Genomic DNA, 27,885 nt, shown 5'->3' on the forward strand with positions numbered 1-27,885 from the left:
ACAAGCCACCCTGCCATACGCCCGGAGGTGTATGGCTTGAGCAGGTACGGGGTCGGATAGCAGCGTGGGTGGGGAAAAAGGGAGGGTCAGTAACGTGACCTGGTTTCCTTATTCCCGGTATTCGTAACTCCCCGTGCACTCCCCCCCCCATTCCGCCACTACGAGCTTGAGAGTTTGACACCCCGGGTTCTTCTTCACTCCCTTTCCCCTTTCACTAGAGTGTTAGTATTCATAAAACCTGACGAGTGCCTTCTCTGTCCTTTTCCCTAACACGTCGTGAACCATTGAAGGCATCACGGACCCCACCGCCCCACTACCCAGGAGGAGTTCGGAACCCAGACGGAGGACCGAGACGAGAGATAAGAGCACCCGCCGGAGCGACCGGAGCAGATATCCCCGGCGGAGCCTAATTCCACGGTGAACTTGCACAGACTATCTGTATTCAGTAATAAAGACCCCAGTTACTAAAACACGTCTCTTGCCCTTTTCTCCCGCCCACACTACACACTCCTTAATATCTGCAAAATAAATCAAACACATATTTCCATTTCTAAAATATCAACAGTTAACTCTACTGCAATTATAGTTCTTAAAATGCCCACCAGATTGAAAGGCAGTAACGTCTCTGAAGATTACCCTACCCACTTTACTTCCTTACAAGGGAAGTGTGGGTGGGCTAATGTTAGACTCCTTGTCTTTAATAAAATTGCAATTCTTTATTCAATAAACCTATAAGAATCATCATTTTATGGCAAGACAGAAAGCTAGCAATATGCATGTTCAAAGCCTTTTAAAACACAGTTTGAAACATTTTATACTGCTTTGAAATAAAACCTCCTGAATGTTTCTGCAGAAATATGCCGCCTTTATGATGCCCTCCAGTGGTCCTCCCATCATACAAACTTTACTTGCCATAGAACCCCTGCCAGAATGACCTGTAAATTTTCACATATCTACACCTGTTTTTCTTCATCACAGCCTTTACCCTTTTAGCTAGAGTTGCATTTGTAAAAGCTTTAAACGGTTTTACATAACATATTAACAACCGCTCTATCCAGGCACATCGCTTATCTAACATTTGTGTTTCAAACTCCTTTAAACAATGCAAAAATTTGGCGAATTGTCAAATCTAGGGTAAAAAATAGACCCTGACGTAGTTTTTGTCTGCTTACTAATCTCAAAAACTACTCTGTCTGGCTGAATAAATCTATAAGACACCTTCAATGCTCGAACATTTGAAACTCTCCTGTATAAAATGAGACATAATAATGTCACTAACTTCCTAGTTAACTCCCTTACCTCAAACTCTTCATTACTTGGCCAATACACAAATAACTGTAACACTAGATTTACATCCCACAAAGTCTGATACTTTGCATTAGGTGGTCTCTTCAACCGAATCCCTTTCATCACACTACAGACCAGAGGACTCCTACCCACAACAAACCTTGCTGAAATAAATGATCGGCTGCCAAAGCCAATCTATAGCAATGTACCATCCTGTATGACATCTCTTTCTCAAATAACTCTGATAAGAAGTATGCCACCTCTACGTCATCTACCTCCATGGGACCCAAATCCTTTTTCACGCACCAACATAACCATACCTTCCATGCTCCTCTATATCTCTTCATTGTACCTGGAGCCCATGACTCATTGAGTAAACCTGTGAACCTTCCTGAACATCTGATAACCTCCCAACTAGAAGGTTGAGAGAACCCAACTCCACCAAAGGGTGCTCCTTGTCCTTTAAGCCTAATAACAGACCTTCCTTTGCATGAAATTATCAAGTACAGTTTTTTTTATCACCAATTCCATCACGTTTAGAAATCATGGCTGAGTTTTCCAAAAAGGAGAAACTAGTGCCATCTGACATATTTGTCTCCTCACCTGTACCATTACTCTCTGAATCCTACAGAATGGGGGACATGCATAACCTCTCCTACCCGTCCAATTCTGTAAAAGCCATCTTAAGCCACTGCTCCCAGATCCGGTCTCCAACTGGCATGATTTGGCAAAAAAAAGTCAGCCTGAAAATTAGGATCCTCCATGGTTTCTCTTGTAAGATCCATACTCTTGGTATTTTGAATTTTGATAAAATTTGTCTGGCTGGAAGCGTGCCTTCTCCTACCAGTCTTGCCATAAAAAAGCTGCCTTCGAATTCCCTGCACATCGAGTATTATGCATTATCCAGCCTCGTGAATGTTTTTACTTATTTGGTCAGGGACTTCACCATCCCATCCCGAATAATAAACCTTTTGCATCTTCACTCAACTCTTTTCTAGCCAACTCACTCATTTTTAGATGAATACAAATAAGCAGTGTCTTATGCCTCTCTGCCAAAAGGTCTGCAATTAGGCTGCCTAAAAGGCAAACTGCACGCTGACACCACCCTCTTACCAGAGCGAGATCCAAATGAGTACCATTTAAAAAAGCTTACTTCACAGCATCAAACGTTTTTGCTAAGGGGCCCAGGATGTCCACCACCTTGTCTTGGCATAATTGTAATGAATTTTCTAGCCTCTTTCTGGGATTTTTTCCCATTTTGAACATATAATTAATTAACTCGGGGTCCACATGTGATATCAAAGTCACCTTTTCATCTATTATGGGTCTGGACCACTCTGCCCACATAATATTTCTGTCTCCTTCTTCCAAGGATTTCCTTAATCTGACCTCAATGTATTCTGCAACATGATCCAAAGGCAACAGTTCTTGAGCCTGGGATGTCTAATATGCCTTGAGTCAAACAATTTTTCCCCATATGGACCAACCACCGTTGTCATATCTTTAATCCTATTTTTACTGTTTATCCCACTCTCCTCATCCAATCCATCATTATATTTAGGCTTTCCTGTTTTCAGTTTCCATTTTAGGAAAATTCTGGTGGGGTGTTTTCAGTGTTTTCAAAACCTTAAAAAAACTGTGTTTATCAGTGGTTACACATTTTCTAATCTAAAATATACTCATCTAGATCTTCATTTGATTTTTCTCCCAGCATCCCCAACTCCTCTTTGGGATTTATTCCTCTCTCAGTGTAAAGTTGACCCTTCTGGGTGCTGCTTTGCACACCTGTTCTCTGTGAGCCGCGTTTGGGCTCTTTTGTCACTGGATGAACCATCCATATGTATCTTTTTTCCTAAGGCACTTTTCACCAGGGCCTCTATTTAGGTCCTCCTCGTCCGACAACAGAGACATTTTCCTCCTCATCCACATTCCGCCAATCTCTTTTGACCAAAACATGTCTAACTGTCTCCTATATGGCTGCCTGCACCTCCTTACTCACAATTATCCTTATTGCCTCCTCTGAATTGGAGCCCTCATTCAGATTTTCAGTCATAATGACATTTGTCTTTAACTTACAGTTATGAAATTTCTTTTTCTTTCTTTGGACTATAGATTTAAATTTCCTCTGTGTATTTTCAATGAATTCCACATTTTTCACACTTTTTTAAACAAATAAACTTTCTCTCATCAAAACAATGCACTCTCCAACTGTTCCTGGCAACCAATGCTCTGACCAGGCAGTATATTGCCAGAGAAACAGCTTTGCATGTTAGTTTCCTTTAGAAATGGACCGTAATGTCAACAAATGCCCAACTTCCTTCCGAAAATGGCCTACACGCCATCAACATAGCTGAGTATCAATAATTAAAGTCGTCCTAAGCTCTGACACATTGTTCGATCACTGAGCTTGCGCCTGCAGTCACTGCCTCATGCACCCGGAGAACACCATGCACACTGAGAACAGCCAAACTCCCTCGCGCTTCTGAAGGACGATCAACCGATCTATGCGCTTGAGCAGACTCACATCTCAGCATGAGGCAAAAACTCATACAAAATGTATGAGTACATGAAAAAACACTTATTACCACACTCACCCGCTAGGAAACCAATGCGAAAATTAATAGATAGTTTAGTACTTCAAATAACATCAGCTTACATAGCAACACAAATAAAGATATTTCTTCAAATAAAAATTCTCCAATAAAGACAATCTTCTCCCCAAAAGATACCCATAAATTGGGTAAAGTTAACCTCATACAGACATCAAACCTATATGATATAATCAACCACTAAAGGACTCTAAGGGCCTGATTCACAGAACTAACTTAAGTCAAAATCCTAAACTTACTACCATTTTGGTATTCACAGAAGGCACTTACTCATTTTGGTATTCACAGAAGGCACTTACTCATTTCGGTATTCACAGAAGTTAGGAGTCCTAACTTTACTACTCCTAAACTGAGAAAAGTCCTAACTTTAAGACTTTCGGTATTCACAGAAGGCATTTAGGAGTCCTAAAGTTAGGAGTCCTAACTTTACTACTCCTAAACTGAGAAAAATCCTAACTTTAAGACTTTCGGTATTCACAGAAGGCATTTAGGAGTCCTAAAGTTAGGAGTCCTAACTTCTGTGAATACCGAAATGAGTAAGTGCCTTTTGTGAATACCGAAATGAGTAAGTGCCTTCTGTGAATACCAAAATGAGTCCGTGCCTTCTGTGAATACCAAAATGGTAGTAAGTTTAGGATTTTGTCCTAAATTAGTTCTGTGAATTGGGCACTAAGCAAAGTTCTATATACTTATTTACTCAGAAGCATGAAACAAAAGAGGAAGAAGAGAGAGGATATGGAATATTTATGTGACAGAAAGTTCTAAATTACATTGTGATGTTTTTGAAGGTCTGTTTTGGAGGCTTTTAGGCATGCTGGTCAGAAGGAGTGACAACAAGATGTATGCATAATGCTAGCATCCTGTCTTTCTGAACAGCTTTTAAAAAAAAAATGTTGTCCATTTATTCATCCCTGCTTTTATAGCCATTGGTATGTTGGGATGCTTGTATTTTTGATAACCAGGCGACTTTATTTTTCTTGCATCTCTGTAGCTGTTACAGGTCGCTTCCTGCGTTCGATGTATTCAACAATTCCATAGAGAGGCATTCCAAGCACCAGAAATGACAGCACTATGTAAAGCTTCACATAGACGCACAGGGCTGCGCTGTATCCAAAGGAAATGGCGAATCCTAATGAATCCCAGAGACGATAGTTAGAAAAGGCGGCCTCCTTGTGCTCATCAAATAAAACTCCATACAGAGCTGTGGAAATATGACAATAAGTGTACAAAGTTAAAAGGATCACTCTATAAAAGGCATCACAACAAATAGGAGAATACATTTGATATGTGAAATAGGGAATTTTTACTACATCCTCAGAGCTGATAATAACTGACATCATTGTAGCCAACATAAATCTAAAGCTTCAAACATGTTGTAAACTGACTCTTCACTGGTGCCTCTAATATCCTATAGTGTGTTGATATACATAAAGGTTTGCTAATGTATTTGATGTTTTAAATAGTGATTTTTTACAATAATTAATAAAAAAAGTACAAATTATAATTTTTATAATCAGTTTGCCTTGCTTTGTGATGATATGTGGGTAGTTTGTGGCATGTTACTGAGAGAGCACGATTTACAGTGAAATTTGTAGGGGTGCATCATATGTACAAGTAGTCAACACCCGTATATATAGAGGACTTTAATCATGCTTAGATGTAATGTGGGATGGAGAATTAGAGTAACTGGTATTAGAAATCTGAAGAGCCACGGTTATGAATTACATCCACACTTGCTGTATGACCTAGAAATGTCGTTAAAATGAAATATTTCATTTTTGAGAAGTGTGTTTAATCGAGCACTATTGTGCATTTAGATCTGCTTATTGAAGTTAACTGTGCCTTTTATATTTGACAATTAGCTTAAAGTAGAAAATGTATTTGCTGTTAAGGTTGGAGGCCTAGTGAAACAAGGGATTGCTAATGTAGACTGTTGGGCCTTTAAATCAAGCTGAGGCCTAGTTCATAGAATTGATGCAGGCCTGTTGAAAGTTTTGCTTAAGCATATAGATGTGGAAATGTTTTATAAAAGAGGCTTTTAGAAGATGTTGCAACATTATTAGACTGTGAGCCTATTTGCGTATATTCCTTTGCAGGTGCATCACCAAGTAGATTATAGAGTAGAAGGGCCCATTGTGTATGAGAGTTAGAAATGCTAGACTCAGACATGGAGGAGTAGACCAGGAATTTGAAGAAGCAACTAGAAGCGATGAAGAGTCTGGGACCCAAGGACGTCTGCACGGACAAAGATGGAAAAGAGCCATACTGGAAAGTTTCGAAGTTAACACCTCCGAGAGGGGCGTACCTGAAGGCGTGTCATTCACATTGTGGGGTTTCGTATTAGGGACAGCACCCCGAGGGTGGAGACAGAGCAGATGGGCTGAGGAGCTAGAGAGAGCAGTCGGATGGCAAGGAGCTTAGCTAGGATTGAGAATTACACCTGATTTCAGAGGACGTGGGTGAACTTCTTTGGAAGTCACCACGGCTGACACGTTTTGCTAGGATGGACTGTTGTTAAGTAGGGATGTCACCTAGTATAGAGTAGGGACAGACTAATTTGAACTTATTTCTATTATCCCAATGAGTACTAGAACCCAGGTTATAGCTATTTTGTTCAGTCTGATGATTCTGGAATTGATTCTCGTATTATTCATCAGTCGCTTGAGACTTTTCCGTAGAATTATGTTTGTATTAGTCCCAGTGTATCTTTTGAACCTTTTGCTGAGGTGCTTGTATCTTCAGTTGTTTTTGGTTATGTAATAAATCTTCAAACTTAGTTTGGTCAGTGGTTCTTGGGGGAAGCTATTGGGATTTCTAAAATTGTTGTTGAATCTATAGACAGGATTGCCTAATTCACTCTATGACAGGTAAAAAGGTCTAGTCGACCTGTGACGGGAAACTGGAGAATGGTAAGCAGACTCTAGAGGTAAAATCCCGCCTTTCCAGTTGGTAGCAGAGTAGGATGGTTTATCTTCTGTAGTGAGGGTAATCTAGAATTAGGTTGAGATTTCCCCGAGGCCCATAGAGAAGCAATGAAGAGTGTCCAGAAAGCTGCGGACGGATGGCGTTCCATGGAAACTGACGAAAAGTGACAGTGCGGCAGAAAGCAGCAGGTCGGAGGAGAGTGAGTATGAAAAGGGTCATGCGTTGTTAGATTGCGGTTATGTTGTGTTGTATGTTGTATTGTCTTGCTGAGTTGAGTACCTGTAGGGTGAAAGAGAACAGGTTGTGAGAGCGCGCAACCAGTGAAAATCTTAAGCTCGAGGGGAGTTTAAGTGGTTCGGGTGTATCGAACACCCAAAGTAATTGTCGACCATTGTTAAGGGGGTCATGAGGTACCATTGATCGCCCGCAGGACCGAGATAGGGGGAACGAATGTGTGAGTGCGTGGGTAACGGACGCTGGTCGGAAGTTGCCGTGAGTTTGTAACCTATCTGCTGAGGCGATTGTCCGGTCGTTCGCGGACAGACATTTGCCAGTTTTGGTGACAATTACAGTCAGACTGTGGACGTACAGTCAGGGAGGTGGTTGCTTGGGCGGAAGTAATCATTTTCAGTGTATGATTGGGACGCATGCGTGATCGGGAGACGAGCGGAGAAAGGAGGGGAACTGCTGCGAAACGGAGGCGAGTGACGTCAGAAAGAGCCGCGCTGGGATTGGTCGGCTAGCGTGGAGCCGCGCTGGGATAGGTCGGTTAGTGAGAAGCCGCGCTGGGATTGGTAGATTGTCATCAGGAAGTAAACGAGTGCTGTAAACAAGGAAACGTTGTGGATTTTCATCATGAAATGTTTTAAATTGTTGCGGAAATGTTTCAAGGGCGACAACAGGATAGAACCTCGGGGTAGGGAGGAGGCTCCGCCCGAGGATACTCCAGCTTATTATATGGCAACGAATGTTGGGTTACACACCATATTGTGGCTTAGTACCTGGTGTAAGATGACGGATGGAAACGAAGAATTGACATTTCCTAAATATGGAACGTTTAGACTAGAGGTGTTGTATCAGCTGAAAGCGATTATGGCTGCGTTGCGACCCTTGCCCAGACCAACACAGTTCGAAGCACTAAATGCATGGATCAGGGCAGCCCATGAACGGAACAGAGATAGGAGACAAGAAAGGGTGAAACGATCAGTTAGGGTGGTTCAAAATGCGAGATGGGATGCATTGGCCAAGAGGTGGAGGGTACAGACCATAGAAGGGGATAGGTTGTACCCATTGCTGGAAAAGACAGGGGATGCACAGAGGAAAAGTACGGAGGATGAAGACAGTGAGACAGATGACAGCCTGATAGAGAGGCTGTTGTCAGAGAGACCACCTCCATACAATCCTGAGTTGGAAGGAACGCAAACACCAGCAAAGAACTGGGGAGTCTCGGACGGGGATGGAGGGGGTAAAATGGTGAGTGAGTCAAGTACCTTAGGGGACAAGTTTTGCCCAGAAGAAGGGAAAAAGGTACCTCCACCTTCCCCAGTGGCGAGAGTAGTGGGAAGGTTTACAGTACAAAAAGTTTGGGTAGAAGAGGGAGTCAACTCTCAGAAACTGCCAGATGCTCTTACGGTACCAGTTACCATAGGTCCCATAGTATCCGTGTACAATCCAGAACAGAAACAATGCGAGAGTTCACCACAAAGAGAGAGCAAGAGATGTTTCAGTGAGGACAGGAGTAACGTGGCAGATGGGTGGAGGCAGTTGCCAAAGCCTGTAGAAAGAAGCACTCCTTTGGCAGCATCAGCAGACTCCTCAGAGGAGCACATGGGTTGGAGAGGACCAATGGATCTGAGGGGACCGAGGCCGATGAGAGAATTAAGGCCAGATTTGAGAACTTGGGAGACCATTGTAGACACTCAGAGCGATAGATCGAGGAATGTGTTTGGGTCCGAGAACCAGGAAAGTAGGAGGGTGTCCCACTGCGCACCTGGTAAAAGCAGACAGGAATGGGAACGCGGAAGTGTGGAGAATAGGGGGGCATCCCACCACACCTCCGGAGACAGCCGACAAGAGTGGGACCGTGAAGGCTGGGAAAACAGAAGGGTTCCCCCTAACACACCTGAAGAGAACAGACAAGAGAGTCAGGACTGTGGTGGGAGGGACTCTAATGGGACTTCTAGTCAAGGTACATTGAGGGCCGCAATTAAGGCAAGAAGGTTAGATGTGCTGAGGCTGAAATCAGAAGTGGAGGAAATAGTGGAAGGTACATTGCCACTAGAAAGAATAGAACTCTATGAACCAGACGAGCTGTTGTTTGTGGCTAAAGATGTTACCCGGAGAGCTAGGACAGCCCATGAGAAACTCTCTGAACTAGCGAATAAGTATGCTGTGGATTTGACAAAGACAAAAGCGCTGCAGGGTGGCCATAGGTTGCAGTACTCGGACCAAGATCTAGAAGAAAAGAGGGTGATCGGGTTAAAAACTCACATCAGGGAACTGATTGTGGGAATCCAAATGTGGTCAAATTTGGAGAAGTGGGAAGAAAGGTGGTCAAAGAAGAAGACGGTTAGACGAAGTGCTATTGAGACATCCCCGGGAGGAGGATTGATGCATACAGAAGCGTACCCCTTGCGGGAGGTGGCTCACGGGGGTTATGTACATGTACCCTGGAGTAGGGGAGATCTGGCTGCCTTTACGAACACATTTCCAAAGTTGCGTGAGAGTCCAGTGGAATGGTACAAGCAGGTAGAGAGGTTCGTTAAAATCTCAAAGGTGCTGTGGATTGATTTGAACACGCTGTTTGACATTGTGGTTCCAGGTGATTTGTGGATAGCATGTAAGGTCAGTGTGGAATGGCCCACAGCGGAGCCAGAGCGAGATGCCGCCACAAATGGACCGTCACCCAGGGTGATGGCAAAGTATGAGCAAGCGATCACGTGGCTAAAGTCCAAGGTACCTCCACAGGACATTGATTGGGTGAAAATAGATCGGACTAGGCAGGAACCAAAGGAAACAGTGCATGAATATTACGAGAGGCTATTGCAGATTTTCAAGCAGTACAGTGGGTTAGATGTGATGGACCCAAAGGACATGGGACAGTTCGTATCCAAATTTGTTCTGGGACTGAGGCCTGATATTTGCCTTATGATACAGCAACATTTAATCTGTTGGCAAAACAAGCCTCTGGATGAGATCTTGAGATATGCGAGGTATTGCAGTGACGAGATAGACTCGAAGACAAGGAAGCTGAAGGACAAACTGATGTTAGTACATATGCAATCGGGAGGACAGGGTCAGTCAGGCAATGGCACATTGGGGAGGAAGTCGGGGGGACAGAAGAGGGACAACGAGGAAGGTCCGAGACCAAGGATAGGTATAGCCACCCTGAAAAAGACGACCAAGTGTCATCAATGTCATGAGGTCGGGCATTGGAGACGCGAGTGCCCCCATAACCCAGACAATCAGGTACAGGAGGAGGAGGAGGAGGAAGTACAAGCCCCTCCGGTACGGAAGGTGACAGTGACCAAGTTCCAGACGACGAAAGGGGGGACGTCAGCCCCTAGGGCTCCGGTTTCCCAGCCACCGAAGATTTCAACAGGGAACAAGGTATACAAGCAGATGCCTTTCATAGTGGAAGGGGACGGATGTTACCAATTTGACCCAGTGACCGGACGGTATGTGGATGGGGAGGAGGGCTGTACTCTTGGAGCAGTACTGAAGGTAGATCAGAGAGGACCGTTTGTAGAGGCAGATGTAGATGGTCATCCCACCATCTTTCTGGTTGACACTGGTGCCTCTCGCTCTACTGTGCGGTCTGCGGTAGTCCCCAACTTACCCCTTTCAGGACAGACCATATAAGTTGTAGGAGTAGCAAACAGAAGAATGACAAACCCCCTGACTGAGCCAGTCCCTGTGAAGATCGGAAGTTTCAGAGATAGACACCAGTTCGTAGTGTGTGATTCTAGTCCTGTGTGCCTGTTAGGAAGGGATCTTTTGTGTAAACTCAATTGCACCATCTATTGTACCCCCAAGGGAGTTCAGTTGCAGACAAACGATGACGATGCAGATTTTAAGGTTGCAAATACGCATGTGTGCATTGAATTGTACCCTGCGTTAACAGTGGAGGAACTCCCTTGGAACCTGAGAGATTCAGTCTCACCACAGGTGTGGGACTTTACAGGGGAGGAAATCGGATTGATTAAAGGAGTAGAGCCAGTTAGAATTCAAGTGAGGCCGAATGCTGAATTCCCAAGGACACCCCAGTACAAGTTGACTCCGGAAACAGTTGCAGGGATAAAACCTGTGATTGAGTCCATGATTAGGCAGGGAATTCTAAAAGAGGTTATGGGCAGTCGCTGTAACTCTCCGATAATTGGGTTGCAGAAGCCAAGTGGGAAGTTCAGGATTGTGCAGGAATTACGAAAGGTTAACAACATAGTTGTTCCATGCTGTCCAGTGGTACCGAATCCATCAGTGATACTGTTTCAGATACCGTTCCAAGCTGAATGGTTTTCTGTGATTGATTTGTGTCAGGCTTTCTTTTCCATCCCATTGCACGAGGAGAGCCAATTTCTTTTTGCGTTCAAAATAGAGAGTCGCGTCTTAACATGGTGTCGTATCCCACAAGGGTATACAGAGAGCCCATCGATCTTTAATCAGTTGCTGAAAAGGAATCTTGAGAGTCTGGTACTGCCACAGAACTCTGTTCTTGTGCAGTATATAGACGACCTCCTTGTTGCGTCAGACACAGAAGATGCTTGCAGGATTGACACCATTGCCTTGTTGAACCACTTGGGAGAGAATGGACACAAGGTGTCCCCCAGCAAGTTATAGTACTGCCTGCAAGAAGTGCAGTATCTGGGTCACAGAATAGAGAATGGGAAGAGAAAGGTGTTGCCTGACAGGATTGAGACTATCATGAGAATGACTGTGCCCTCGACTCAAAGAGAGGTTAGGATGTTCTTAGGTATGGTTGGCTACTGCCGACAGTGGATTGCTAACTTTTCCCTGAAGGCGAAACCATTGCAGAAACTGACGCACAAGGACATGAGTGATTCGGTACCATGGGACACAGATTGTATGATGGCCTTTCTCGAGCTGCGAGAGGACCTGTGTCGCGCTCCAGCTCTGGGAATGCCTGATTACACCAAATCATTTGCATTGTTCTGCTGCGAGAGAGAGGGGTGTGCATTGGCAGTCTTAGTGCAAGACCATGGAGGAGTCCGTAGACCAGTTGCATACTTCTCGGCTACCTTAGATCCAGTAGCCTCAGCGTTGCCCGGATGTCTCAAATCCGTTGCTGCAACGGGTGTCAGCATTGAAAGATGTGAAAGTATTGTGATGGGATATCCACAGACAGTGCATGTACCTCATTCTGTGGAATTGTTGATGACCAGGACCAAGACGCAGCACTTGACCAACAACAGACTCACACGCTACGAGCAGGTTATACTTGCTGCAGAGAATGTGACTCTCAGGAGGTGCTCTGTCTTGAACCCTGCTACTTTGTTGCCATTACCAAATGATATAGAAGATGATTGGGAAGACCATGAATGCCTTGACGTGACTGAACTATGCACCAAACCTAGACCGGATATTGTTGATGAGCCATTGACAGACCCTGATGAAATTTACTTTGTGGATGGCTCATGTGTAAGAGACAATACTGGTCAGTTGAGAGCAGCGTTTGCTGTCTGCACTATTTCTGGAATAATTGAAGCCGCTTGCCTGGAAGGAGGTCACTCCGCGCAGGTGGCTGAGATAATTGCGTTGACGCGTGCCTGTTTGGCAGCCAACGGGATTCGGATCACCATATTCACTGACAGCCAATATGGGTTTGGAGTGGTTCATAACTTCGGTCAATTGTGGTCTCAAAGGGGCTACATGACATCATCGGGCTCCCCAATAAGGAATGGCGAATTTATCAGGTTATTGCTGGAGGCCTTGCAAGGTCCTGAAGAGATAGCCGTGGTAAAATGTACAGCCCATACCAAAGGTACGGATTTTGTGACAATGGGGAATCGTTATGCTGATGAAGTTGCACGATACTGTGCGGAGCAGGGATACTCCTTTACCGAACAAACTATTGAGGGGCCAAGGGAAGAACCGAACTAAGCATGATGCTTGAGGTGGCAGACACATGGGAGGAGTTGAGAGACATGCAGGGACAAGCGTCAGATTATGAAAGAAGGGTGTGGGAATCGGCTGGTTGTGTCAAGGGAGAGTTGGATATGTGGGTTTCGGCTGATGGACGAGCTGTGTTGCCAAATGTGCTGGTGAGTGCAATGGCACGACAGATACAAGGTCCTGTGCATCTGGGAAGGGATGCGATGGTGCGTGTGTTCAGACAAACGTGGTACAATCCAAAATTTAGACAGGCTGCGGAAGCAGTATGTCAGAGATGTGTAACCTGTCACCAGCTGAATGTTGGGAAAAGAACATCTGTTACATTGAGTCACATTGGGAGGTCCGGCGGACCTTTCTATAGGATGCAAATAGATTTCATCGAGATGCCGAGGTGCAATAGCCTCAGGTATGTCTTGGTGATTGTGTGTGTGTTCTCTAGGTGGGTTGAGGCATATCCCACTCGTAGGTGCGATACACTCACAGTAGCAAAACTATTGTTGAGGGAGCTAGTGCCACGATTCGGGGTTCCGACCTCTTTGGAATCGGACAGAGGAAAGCACTTTAATAGCGATGTTGTGAAGATGCTCTGCTCTGCCTTGAACATAGACCAGAGACTGCATTGTAGCTACCGTCCAGAGGCTTCTGGCATAGTGGAGCAAATAAACGGAACCCTTAAAGCCCGAATGGCAAAAGTGTGCTCATCCACATCCCTGAAGTGGCCCGATGCATTGCCGTTGGTACTAATGAGTATGCGTAGTACCCCAGACAGGAGGACAGGGCTCTCACCTCATGAAGTGCTGATGGGGAGGGCTATGAGACTGCCATCTATTCCTACAACTGCTTTGCTGAATATCACAGATGACCTGATCCTTGATTACTGCAGGGGACTTTCTGACGTCATACGTTCTGTGTCTCTTCAGGTGCAGGCTACTGAAATCCCGGCTTCTAGTGACCTTTGTCACGACCTGTGCCCGGGTGACTGGGTCCTGGTGCGGAAGCACGTGCGGAAGAGTTGCCTGGATGTACGTTGGAGAGGCCCTTTCCAAGTGATTCTAGTCACTACTACTGCTGTGAAGTGTGGCGGATTGCCAAATTGGGTCCATGCTTCTCACACCCGACGAGTCCCAGCACCCTTGGAGGGAACAGCTCCTCTCGTAGATGAAAATAATAACGAAGAAGAGGATTCATCAGAGGGGGCAAGTCAAGCTGTGAGGGTGCCTGTGGAAGTTGGGGACTCCCCTGATCAGGCAGGAAACGGCCAAGAAGAAAGTGACACGGAATCTGCCTCAGAAGGAGGAAGTGGCGGAGAAGGTGATCTGAGCGCAGAGGAGGTTGACAGTGGAGACGAACAGGGTGTGCAAACGAGAAACATAAGGGCAAGAAGCGCAGAGGATCATTGGCCCGAGAGACGGATGTGAATGAATGTGAGATTGGCTTCCGAAATAGATCTTGCCCCTGTGTCCGAAGAATCAGATCCGGAAGAGGGAGAACAAGGAGCTGAGCAAAGGGGTCCGAGAAGGTCAAGGAGGGTGAGAGTACCTTGCCGAAGATACGCCACTCCAGAGTAGACCTACCCTTTCACAAATGCCAGGAGTACTGAGGTCCGGGAGGGTGAGGTCAGTGGCGGTGACCAGTACGATCCCAAATGTTAAGCTGGAAGTGATACTGTTGGTACCTGGACTTGAAATTGAAGGCGTACTAACACTCACTATTCCTAATCCCCCTCTCCTAAGCAAGATACGTGATTTACTCCTGGATAGACTGATTTTTCCTACATTTGGTCCGGACATACCATCTTATGACGCAGTTGTGCTCCGCATGGAACTTTTACACTATGTGTTGCAGGCAATCGGATCAAGTATCATCATTGATTATTAAAGACTTGAAAAGACGTTGAAAAGACTTTGTAAATAGCTGTTGAACTTAACCTAGAGCCAAGTGGAAGAAGAACAAATTTAGGGACTTTCCACAGAGGACGGAGAAGGGTTAGGGCTGTCTATTGTTGAAGCAAAAGAAGAATTGAAAACGGGGATTTCTGCTTTCCAAGGTGGTTCGAGAGACTCAAATAACAAAGAAAGAGACTTTTGGGTACTTTCGGAGAACGAACTACTTTGTGCTGAGACCATGGCGCCTGGAAACCCGAATCGTAGAGCCAAGTGCATAGTAGGCACTCTGTTAGGAGGAGTGATACTCCTTATAGCTATAGTAGTTTTAGTTTCCTATTTTGCACCACACGAACAGTTAGCGAAGACTGAGGGGACACCGACACCTACCACCCCTAGTCAGAAAGAAGACAGAGAGCGAAGAGAGAAGGCTTTGCTAGCTGCAGAAAGTCGCAGGCTACATACAGCTCTGTCTAAGGGAAACTTTGGACAGAATGCATATGCAGAGCTATTGTATGAATACATTGATGCGATGGATGCGAAGGACTGTTATGTGTGTATGCAGCTGCCAGCTTCAGTAGATGAGGGCATTAGATACCATCACCTTCCCTTGACATATGGAATTTCATGTAGTTTGCTGATTAGTATACTTTATGGGCGAAATCATTTAGAATATTTCTTTTCGAATTATGATGCTGTGTTACCAGAAGTCCCGAATTACAAGCATCATTTGAACAAGTGGGATTATTATAAGTCAGAGGACAGACTTGGATATTTTTTCATTCCCACCCAGGAGCTCGACACACCGTATGCACACCGACAGAACTTGACCTGCTCATTATCTGAAACGGAGAAGAAGTTCATTGAACAGGTGGAAGATAGGTACACGAAGCAAAAACAGTTGCGAGATTCAGGGCAAGGCAAGGTAGATTGGACGGAGGAAGAGAAGCAGCATAAGTCTAGAGGGAGTTATGGTCCAATAGCTCTAGATGAAGTGCAGAAAGGGAAGTTGTGTCTTCACAGACGTATTATGAAAATGTGTATGTGGGTCATACTACGTGTGAACACACCTTCACATTGGAATACTACACCAAAGATTTCCTGAAGAGCGTGGTGCAAGTGATTCCTACTGTATATTTTGTTTGCGGAAGGAATGCGTATGTGAGGTTGCCAGAGAAGTGGTATGGAACTTGCTATCTAGCAATTATCTTTCCCAAGATTTATCATACAGAAGATTTTGCACTCTTAGAGGGAGGGCCTCAAAGGAGGGTAAAGCGAGGGAAAGTGCTGGAGCAATTGTGGGAGATGTGTTTGGAGCAGCGATACCTATGTTGGGTGTCATTTTGAATGACATAAAGATATGGCGGTTGGCAACTGTAGTGGATGAATTGTCAATGAATACGGCCAAGTCATTAGTGCTGGTTGAGGGTGAGATGTTGTCGATTAGGACAATGGTTTTACAGAACCGTCTTGCCTTAGACGTCATTCTAGCAAAAGAGGGCGGGGTCTGTAAACGTTTGAAGGTCCAAGAATGTTGCACTTATATACCAGACAATTCTAAAGACCTGGAGAAATATATAAGCAACATTACTGCAATCCATTATGAAATTGAGGATTTGACACAAGAGAATGCGTGGGAGACGGCTGGCAAGGATTTGGGAAGGTTGGAAACTGGTTTGCCAATTTAGGAAAGAGTTTCCTTGGGTTTGTACTGAAACCCCTTATCATAGCAGTGGCATGTGTGATTGGATTGTGGGGTTTGGTGAGGTTGTACAAATGGTACAAGTCCAATAGATTGGCGAGATCAATAGGAGCGCAAGAGGTACGAATGGAGAGGCTGCAGGACAGTCAATACCGCAGCTTGAGAGCGTTGGAAATGCTCAAGCGAGGGAAAATGGCCACGAGCACGGTTTAGAGCCGTTCTTACCCTGAGGATGATGTAAGGTGGTGATGACACAGGTCATCAAAGGGGGGAACTGAGAGAGCGCCATTTACAGTGAAATTTGTAGGGGTGCATCATATGTACAAGTAGTCAGCACCCGTATATATAGAGGACTTTAATCATGCTTAGATGTAATGTGGGATGGAGAACTAGAGTAACTTGTATTAGAAATCTGAAGAGCCACGGTTATGAATTACATCCACACTTGCTGTATAACCTAGAAATGTCGTTAAAATGAAATCTTTCATTTTTGAGGAGTGCGTTTAATCGAGCACTATTGTGCATTTAGATCTGCTTATTGAAGTTAACTGTGCCTTTTATATTTGACAATTAGCTTAAAGTAGAAAATGTATTTGCTGTTAAGGTTGGAGGCCTAGTGAAACAAGGGATTGCTAATGTAGACTGTTGGGCCTTTAAATCAAGCTGAGGCCTAGTTCATAGAATTGATGCAGGCCTGTTGAAAGTTTTGCTTAAGCATATAGATGTGGAAATGTTTTATAAAAGAGGCTTTTAGAAGATGTTGCAACATTATTAGACTGTGAGCCTATTTGCGTATATTCCTTTGCAGGTGCATCACCAAGTAGATTATAGAGTAGAAGGGCCCATTGTGTATGAGAGTTAGAAATGCTAGACTCAGACATGGAGGAGTAGACCAGGAATTTGAAGAAGCAACTAGAAGCGATGAAGAGTCTGGGACCCAAGGACGTCTGCACGGACAAAGATGGAAAAGAGCCATCCTGGAAAGTTTCGAAGTTAACACCTCCGAGAGGGGCGTACCTGAAGGCGTGTCATTCACATTGTGGGGTTTCGTATTAGGGACAGCACCCCGAGGGTGGAGACAGAGCAGATGGGCTGAGGAGCTAGAGAGAGCAGTCGGATGGCAAGGAGCTTAGCTAGGATTGAGAATTACACCTGATTTCAGAGGACGTGGGTGAACTTCTTTGGAAGTCACCACGGCTGACACCTTTTGCTAGGATGGACTGTTGTTAAGTAGGGATGTCACCTAGTATAGAGTAGGGACAGACTAATTTGAACTTATGTCTATTATCCCAATGAGTACTAGAACCCAGGTTATAGCTATTATGTTCAGTCTGATGATTCTGGAATTGATTCTCGTATTATTCATCAGTCGCTTGAGACTTTTCCGTAGAATTATGTTTGTATTAGTCCCAGTGTATCTTTTGAACCTCTTCCTGAGGTGCTTGTATCTTCAGTTGTTTTTGGTTATGTAATAAATCTTCAAACTTAGTTTGGTCAGTGGTTCTTGGGGGAAGCTATTGGGATTTCTAAAATTGTTGTTGAATCTATAGACAGGGTTGCCTAATTCACTCTATGACAGGTAAAAAGGTCTAGTCGACCTGTGACGGCATTCTGGAGAATGGTAAGCAGACTCTAGAGGTAAAATCCCGCCTTTCCATTACCGTATATATTGACATATTTATATTTTTAATATGTAATCTTCACTAGGTGTGGCTTCGTTATGATTTGCTACTGCTTTAGAAATAGTTTAGGAACAGAATATTTTGATAAGAGTACTAGGGCACATTTCTTTTGAGAAGAGTTATAAGAGATTTCAGGAACATAAACTCAAAGGACGTTGTCATGGAAACTCATTGGATCTCTCTGAGAGAGAAATGGAGTGACGTGATTTTACCGGACGCACTGCTCCATTCAGTAGATAAATTTAATCTGCAGCCTTGTGTAAATTAGTGAAACAATTGATGGTGATTACTGAGCACTATCATGGCACTGGACAGCTGCATGCCTGAACCGGAAGGCGTTTCAATAACTGGCTAAAATCTTTAACAAGCTTTAAGACTGGACCAAGACAACCTTCCAAAACTGCTTGAAGGAATGAAATATGTCTTATGCCCAGAGCAGACTGCAGAATGTCATGTTATGCTATGTTAACGAATAAATGAATATTTTATTCTATGATTACTTGAAACAATTACACATGTAAAAACAGTGTAAAATAAGACAATAGCCAATATAAAACCATATTCGAGATACATTATTAATTACAAAAATGATTACGAAAATGAAACTTCTCAAAGCAGCAAACGGGTTATTATTATTATATTTTTTTCTTTAAGAGCAGTTAGTTTATGACCTGGTGGATGAAAGAATAAAACCTTTTCAGAGCAGCAACACAGGGTATTTTAAAGAAAAAACCTTCTCAAGTGCAGGGATCAAAGTGATCCAGTGCAAAGTCCAGTGCCCTAGGGCTGATGTAGCGGTGGCAGAGTCAATTGTGCACTTGACTGCTCTGTGCTCCAGGGTAGGGCGAAAACTGGCCATTGGACAGGGGACTCCGACGGCTTGCCCCAGGGGATGGGCTTGGTATATACATTTTCCAAGTTTGGAATGTTTCCAGGGAGGATAAGAGTTTTTGAGCCTCTACTGAGCCTCTATTACCCAGTGTGTGCCCTGCTGTAGAAGAATAGGCCTCAGGAGTGTGTGACGGGCGATTTGCAGTCCAGAGCAACCAAGTATTATGTGAGCCAGCAATTACCTTCTATAGTTGCACAGTCTGCAATGTAGAATATTTTCAAGTGATTTCCAGGCAGGGCTCAGTTCCCTGATTGGAAGTGGCACCAGTATTGCCAAAATAATGTTTTTAAAACCACATTTTCCCAATGCCTGTTAAAAATGTGGTTTGCTTGACTGGTTTATTTGGGGTATCATCAAGGAAGCGTGTAGGTTTCTCACTTGTAGCATTTTGGTGTCCATTTCCCCTAAGCAGAGTTTAAGTTGCTTTTTTATCACCAATTTGATGGCTGTGTAATTAGTGGTATCTGGGGCCTAGTTCTTCACTGTAAGGTTTAGGATATCCACTCCCGCTTCAAGGTTAGTGGACCAGGGATTGTTCTTGCTTTCAAAGATTGACTGGATTATGGCTTCATTATATTCTCAGGTACAGCAGTTGTCATATTAAAATATATGGCCAAGGCAGCAATGCACTCGATTTTGTGGTTACGGAGGCTAGATTCGAGTCTAATCAAAGTGTTTTTTGTGGAGGGTGGCAGTTGAAACATTTATTGTACCCCGTACATTGGAGTTTATCGAGTTCAGCAGCCATCAAACATGGGAAGGCTTGTTCCGCGAAGTTTACTGATGGCAGGAGTTTAGCCCTGAGCACCCTCCTGATGGCCGTTGGACTGTCAAGGGTGTTATTTAATTTGCAGAGGGCATGTGTGACTATCTTTCCTTTGGCCTTCATCTTTAGTAGATGCATGGTTGGTTTGCCCGTTTCGCGCAACAGAACTCAAGATAGTTTTAGTTTTGTACATAGTCGAGTCTCTGTGACCCCAGCCTCCATTTCATGAGCCTTTTTTTCAGGTAGCGCCCCGAAATCTCAATTTTAGATTTACTAGTATTGGCCACGAGTTTGTTTAAACACATTACGGGATTTCAGGTCCTTCTGGAGCTCTACTTTCATATTATCTAAAAGGACGAGGTCGTCTCCATATTGCATGAAGTGAATTTTCCTGACTCCAATTCTCAGGGTAGCTGGGTTGGCGTGGGATAATGCCGGGCCCAAATCAGCAGTATATAGGTTATGTAGGATTGGGGCGAGCACGCACCCCTCTTCTAACCCCTGGTCGGTGGTAAGTTTTGCTGTTGCTGTATCCCCCGAGAGCTTGATTCTCACCCATGTATTGGTATAGAGTGACATGTTGTCCCGCAGTAATTTGGGACAGATTTTCCACCTCTCTAATTTCTGCCAGAGGATGTGCTGGACTACTCCACCATAGTCTGAGGAATAGTCATTGAAAAAAGTGAAATGAGTACAGTGTTAAGTCATGTGGCTAGGTTAGGCCCATGAAGAAACCCTGCCATCTTTACATGCACGTGTTTCTTAAGTTTCCTTCTTTTCTACACAATGACTTTTGACAAACATTTGCTTGCATGACAGTGCAGGACTAGTTCCTCTGAAACCACATTGCTTACAGTTCCACTTCGTAAGTACCCTATCATTACATCTTGAACATAATTACAAGGCCTGGGCTCAATTGTGCAAATGTTGTTTGTTATTCGTCCATGAGGAGACATGGCTTTCACAAGCGAATACACAAATGTCAGCCTGGCTGAAGCCTTGACACAGAAGCATGGATGATGTTATAAATAAACACACATTTCGTGCTCAAATCACAGGAGCACTCTGCTGTCATTGCGAGGTTATTGAGTTGAAGTTGCAGCCCAGCTGATTCTTTGTTTACCCTCAGTGAGGAGGGTAGTCCAACTTGTGACTAAGGCGGGGACCTGCACACACTTACCTACGGTAATCGGGGAGTTAGATCATCCAGCAGGGAATTCTCGGCAGAACACCCACACTAGGCAACTAGGTTAGGGAGCACATGGTAGGAGTACACTATGTTCAGCACTTATATGCCAGCATACATACACTTTTTTAGCACAATGGTGGAATTGTTCATCTTTTTCACTTATATTGCTAATCACTTGTATCTGCTTCTGTCTATTAATCATTGCAGTGCATATATTTTATACATGAATCACAATGGTTCAATATATATTGAAACGCCTCTTTGTGTATTTCTTGTGTATCCTCCTGAGCACGCACGAGTGACTGAGCGAAAAGGTTCTAGATCTGTTACCACGATTCCCTGGGGAGTCAGGGTTGTCATGTTCTGAGGTTGCCCAAACCATATGCTACCTCATTAGGTTTAGGGGTACTTATGGTGGCACTGTGAGCTAGTAGGACTAAAGGTCAACATATCCTGAGGGGGTGCATAGAATAAGTCTGAACCATCCCAACTTTTCTGTTGTCCAACAAACTAACAGTTCCTATTGAGAAAGTGGAAACTGTACAACAGTTATGATTGACAGCCTGATGGGCAAGATAAGAGATGGCGACAATGTTGTCTATTGTAGATCCTCCCGCTCGAAATCCTGTTTGGTAAAAGGGCAGCAAGCCCTCAGCGGAGGACCAGTTGGCTAGCTTCTGAAGAAGTATACTAGCATAGGCTTCCCCTCAATGTCCAGCACCGATAGAAGCCTGTCGCTTTTGAAGTTGGTCCATTAGTCAATTGTGGTTTGATTGTTGAAAGGGAGGGGGGTAATTGACCCAAGGTTTGTGCTTTTTTGCTGAGTTCTGTACTGATTCCAAATTATAAGACCGTAAGAAAGTGTGTGGACTTCAAAGTTGTCTCACTGCATGTCCGGTGTTTGTTCCATCTTCTCCCAGGTAATGCATGTTGAAGTCCCCCTCCAGGACCATTTCCATGCCAGTGTGAATGCCTTGTAGTGATTCGCCCAATTAAGATTTCTATTTTTTCCAGCCCGCTGGCTCCGTGAGCTTTACAGTAGACATTAATGATTAGTGTTGGCTGTGATCCTCTGTAGCCACAGAGGCCTTTTATTATGTCTGCTTGAAGTATTTCTGATTTGCTGTTAATTTCATGGAAGGACAGATTTACTGAGTGCTTAATGTGGATTGATGCCCCTCCTGAGGGTTTCCCAAACAAGTGGAGCTTTTATCAGGCTTTTGATGTTCAGCATACCTGGGTAGCAATATGGGTTTTAATGCCCATGTCTCTTGGAGACAGATAATGTCTGTTTGTTCCAGAAATGCTAATAGGTCATCTCTCTGTATGATCTTAATGATTCCTGCCACTTTCCAGGTCACTATGTTGAGACCTTGGCATGCCTTGTGCTAGGAGCATCTCAGATTCCCTAAGGATAGGCTGGAGGCGACCCAGTCCCAGTTGGCGACGCCGGTCATGTGATCTGGGGTGATACTCTGAGTGGATATGACTCTTCAGCATACTTCTGACCTTCTGTCTGATACTGAATGTTGAGGTTTGTATAAGCTAGGTTGGTTTTGGCCCTCCTTGTTTCCTTTAGTAATCCCTTTCTTTAGGCTGTATGTTGAGGGTTGACTTAGAATGTATGGAAATGTTTCTCTCTCCATTGTCTGAACTAAGATCCTGCTTTCCATGAACCGGCCTTTCTTTTTAATGAGCTAGCATCTCACAATGATATTATTGTTGATTTTCTCAAATTTGTCTTACCCTTTGACATCAAACTGTATCCTTGCTATGTCTTCACTTTTGATGATGAATGACAATAAGGGGATGTGCTTCACAAGTTTTAGTATGTTTGATCTGTTGAGAGTGTCTGATTTGTACTGCAGGGGTGAATATCATTTTGTGAGGATCCGCCGATTCAAATGTGCTGTACCTGGCTGTTGTATAGGGATGGAGGCGGTCCCCTGTTAGGGGCAATGGTGGCACCGGGCTGCTCAGTATGTCGCTGGCGGGTCCTCCCCTGGGCAGGGGCTATTCTATTATATCCAGTATTGCTTGTTCTGTACCCCATGGTTCTGGTATGGGTCTTTCCGGTCCAGGGAAGGCATGGCTTGGCAGTTCGGGCTGGACTGTTGCCATAAGGCACAGGGTCAGACTGATTTGCATATGGCCATGTCTGAACTGGGGTGGTGGAGTGAGCTAAAGAATGATGATGGATTAAACCCAGATCAGTTGACTGGGGGTGAGTGCTTGCATTGTTCAACACTCCGTCCATCATCCCCTTTGGTTTTGCTTTGTTCGCCCCAAGTTGACAGGGTATGCTCAGACATGAGTCCCTTGCTCACTTTGCCACTGGATTCAAGCTAGTCTGGCTGATGATGGCTGATTAGCCAGAAACCAGTCCCAGGATGCTTGTTTCCGGTCGAGGGAAGGCATGGCTTGGCAGTTGGGGCTGGATTGTTCCCATGAGGCACAGGGTCAGACTGATTTGCATATGGCCATGTCTGAACTGGGGTGGCGGAGTGAGTTAAAGAATAATGATGGATTAAACCCAGATCAGTTGACTGGGGGTGAGTGCTTGCATTGTTCAACACTCCGTCCAGCATCCTCTTTGGTTTTGCTCTGGTATGGGTCGGATTTCCTTCAATCTGTCTTGTATGGTAAGGGTAGACGGCCTAATAGCTTCTACAGTCATATATCCCCGTTGTTTTCTTTATGGCTTATTGAGACCTTTCCCTTTCTATGTTTATATTGAAACTGATGGGAGTATGAGTTAGATTTTTAAGTGTGTTCGTTTTCAGGAAAGAGAAAATGTAAACTTTTGTCCTCCATTTGTTGACATATATATGATTCCCCTTTAGTTGATGGTAAAGAGGGAGTATGCAAAATTGGTCTATCATATCTTCTGCATACTTTGAAGCATATCCTGCCGTTATTTATTTAATTGAATATAAAATAAATTACATTTTAAGACGGATTATTTTGAATAACAGTATATTAATGTCAAGCTCTCTTTCACCTATTAACGGCAATCCTATTTCACTCCTTGCCATGTAACAGGGCAGCGTGCTGAGTGAGTAGCTAAAAACCACATGTTGTTGTATTTAGTAGTACAGCATGCCCTACTGTAGTCAAGATATTTGATCAGATTCTGACCAATGTTCAAGTGGGAATTTTCTTCCCGGACCAGTTATGACTGACATTTGCATAAGGCCTGAGTTGACCTTGCGTTATTGAATTAGTGTCTGGCAGTAAAGATAGACGGATGTTCATACACCAGAGAGGCGGACGTTGGTCCACCCCCTAAGTAAAAATCTCTCACCTTCAGGTAGGTACTGCAGAGAGTCACCAAATGTACTTGTCGGACAGACAAATGATGACCAAGCATAACAAATGGATTTGGACACTGAAAGTGACTATATGTGAATGTATCAATCACATTCAGTATTCCAGTACTTGTCATGCAGGATAACATGATGCCTTCATGCATCAGGCTTGAATTGAAGCACTTGTGAAGATGTTCTGCTGGGGTGCACTTCTTATGCTTTTTGATTATGACCCGCCTAGATCCCGCACATGCTTCTCTTCCCAGCTTATAGCTAGGGAGGCATCATCATGGAGTGAAGTGATGCATTCAGAAGCCAAGCATCATAATAACTCTACATCCTCTCACCCCTTAAATTAAATTTACTCACCACATTAGTTCATTTATTTATGCTCTGGAGCTACAGTTTAGCTTTTTGGCCTTGGCAGGTAAGTGGAAAAGACAAGAGATACAACATAAGTGAGAGAGTGAGGAGTATTTACATTTGAGACTGCTTCAGGTTGACAGACAGAGGGTGAGGCAGTGTGACAAGCTGGAGAGAGAATGGAATGGAGAGTGAATGGCAGGATACGTGGTCATTTGAGATATTTTAGCCTTCATCTGGAATTTCACTATCTTATTGATCTTCTTCCGCAGAGTAACTGTCTGCAAGAATGAATTCTTCGTCAGATAACTGTTCAAAAGCGTCCCGATGTAATGTCCAGGAGAAAGAAGGCTTTTGTGTAATGTAGTGTCCATCTGACCATAAAATAGTCATGAACCCAGTGTCATCAATTGACCACATATAGATTGGGTTCATAGTTAGAATCATTCTTACGATTACTCCAGGATCTGACAAGTACAAATCTCCCTTGCAATTGGAAGGAGGCAAGAGCTCTCTACCCTTGATAGGTCTTCATTTTCTCTTGGGAACACATCTGTTTGGAGCTGACATCAGTAAAGCGCAGATCTTTGATGTGAATTACTGATTCTCCTGTTTCAGTTTTCATTTTGTGTCTACTCATGACTTCTGCTTGATATTCTATAGTTCTGGATGTAGACGCAATAAAAATGATGGCTTCAAGCTTTCTAGGTTTCTGTAGTAGCTTCGGTCTGAAAGCAGCCGATTCACAGCCAGCAAAGATCTGAGATCTGAGGTCTTCTTCACTTTTGTAGTTGATAAACCCAATATATACATGCTCCTTCAACCTCGTTGAATGAAACTGGTAGTGCTGATAATCAACATTTCTCTTGGACAGAAAATCTATTATGAACCAATTTTTCAGACCTTCATATTATGATCATTCATTATCATCAGACTGGTAGATGATGTAACAAGTATCAGAGCCCACACAATCTACTAGTAAAGAAACAAGGCATTTTACAATCTCTAGACCCAGGACTTCTGTGTAAATGTCAACGTCCTTTATCCATCGACACCTCCTGGACACGGGATTGTTGGTATCAGTTAATATAAAAAGCTATGGCCCTCACAAGGACAATGTCTTAGGAAGGTGATGCAGAAGGTGAAGTTGATTATACAGGTACATATTCAGAAGAACTTTTACCTGCATTTGCAAATGGCTTGTCATCTTCGGACACTAAAGTGATCCTGCTGTGAGCTGTAGTGTTAATGTGTTATTTGTGCAAGATCAAGGGCTGTGTCACAATGTGTGTTCTGTGCCTTCCTCATTGCCAGTGCAAGATTTCTCACCTTCATTCAGGTATGGCTAAGAATCACCCAATGTAATTATCAGACTGACAAATGATAATGATGCATAACAAATGGAGTTGGTGATAGGTGACAATTGCTCTACATATCAGTCATAATCAGCATCGTACATATGTGTCACACAGATTAACCCCTTCCTGGCTGATGACGAGCTCAGCTCGTCATGAGCGTAACCTGCCGTGCGCTGATGACGAGCTGAGCTCGTCATGTAACGCGGTAATTTTAAAATTGCCGCGTACAGCGGGAAAAGCCGCCGCATCGATGCGGTTCATATAAGGCCCACGTGCATTAGGGGCTGAGACAGAGCACTCGCTACAATGTCCTGCTCATATGCTATTTGCTTCTTTCCTGATTTTTGCCTGGCTGGTTCCTGCGCAACACTGCCTAACCCAGAACTAGAACGGCATCATCATGCAGGAAGGTATCATCAACCTGAAGCCAGGCACCATAACACACCTAAACACTTATGTAAAAGACTATGAAAATGAGCAAGTTGGAAATGGCCTGAATGATGACCCTGTAGCTAGTAGGGCAGGGCAACTCTGACAGAGCATGGGCCATATCATGAAAGGTGTGCATGTGCAAAGCATATTTGTGCAAGTTTCAGCAGCACCTTTCTGTCTCTGAAACAAAGCGATTGGTTGAAGGGCTAATAAAAATTGTCTGGTTCTCAATAGAGGTACCATGTTATGGTGTCCCTAAAAGAAGAAGCATCAGCACATGACAGTTTTGAAAGTGTGTGGCACAATTCATTCAGGAGTAGAGAAGTTGGGGCCATGCTGTAGCCCTCTGAGGCAGGTGGCCTAAGTTTAAAGAGGAATTAGTCTGTGACCATAAAGGGTGGTATAGTAGATATATCCAGCAACAAAAGCACTGCAGAACGAACCATTGACTGAAAGCAAGCCTCTAGAATGAGCATGAGAGGAGAAATCAGAAAGGGAGATGGGTGCCCAAGGAAGGAACAAGCACACTGGTAAAGTGGGAGAGAGCAGGTATCCAGGTAGAGGGGCAGTGCGTGCACACAAATAGAGGATAAATGTAAGCACACAGTATTCAGAAAGCAGGTATCCTGGGAGAGCTGGCATCAAGAGACAGTGCTGAGAAGGCACCAAACTAATGGCCAGAGGTCTAGGCAACCAGGGCCAGTATGAGAGCAGCCAGACATGAATGGGGGAAAGAACAGGGACAGGGCACTGAGTGGGTACAGAAGGAGAGGCAGTCAAAAAGCACACAGAGCGACCGATGGAAAATTGGAGGTAGAGACGAGAGAGCAGTCTTACTGGGAAAGAGGAGAGCAGGACCCACCGGGATGGAGAGTGCAAGTGTCCACAGAGAGAGAAAGAGACAGAGAGTGTGCAAGCACCAAGTGAGCTAGCATATACCCAAGGAGAGGGAGGAGAGTAAGGTTACTGGGTTAAGAAGTGCAGCATGCACTCAGAGAATGATGAAGGGCAGGCAGGGGAGAAGAGGGATGAGAAGAGTGTGCTGGGAAAGGGGAAGAACACTCATCCTGAAGAGGGGGAATGTGGCCACCAATAGAAAGGAGGAGGTCAACCACTCTGTCAGAGTAAACATCTGGCACACAAGGAGGGATAGGGAGCAGGGAACTAGACATAATGAGACAGCAGACACCCAGGAAGACTTCTGTGCAGCAATAAAGAGGGGAGGAAGGTGGAACTCATGGCCGAAGGGGATGGGAGATCGTAGGGACAGCAGAAAGCACAGGCACACAGTGAGAGGCACAGAAAGCGTATCAGAGAGGAGGAGTGCAGGCACCCAGTGAGAGTAGAAAGAGCATTGATA

At 44.3% G+C, this 27,885-nt stretch overlaps 1 protein-coding gene across 1 annotated transcript in view; it reads right to left on the reverse strand.

Moving 5' to 3' along the window:
- Positions 1-4,559: 4,559 nt before the first annotated feature.
- Positions 4,560-27,885, reverse strand: part of LOC144761599 (protein unc-93 homolog A-like) — a 340,831-nt gene continuing 317,505 nt past the window's right edge. The window contains exon 9 of the mRNA XM_078646899.1: positions 4,560-5,097. Coding sequence (XP_078503025.1) covers positions 4,865-5,097 — 233 coding nt within the window. The 3' untranslated portion in view covers positions 4,560-4,864. The remainder of the gene's footprint in view (positions 5,098-27,885) is intronic.

The sequence above is a fragment of the Lissotriton helveticus genome, chromosome 6, assembly GCF_964261635.1.
Source record: "Lissotriton helveticus chromosome 6, aLisHel1.1, whole genome shotgun sequence".
Lineage (NCBI taxonomy): Eukaryota > Metazoa > Chordata > Amphibia > Caudata > Salamandridae > Lissotriton > Lissotriton helveticus.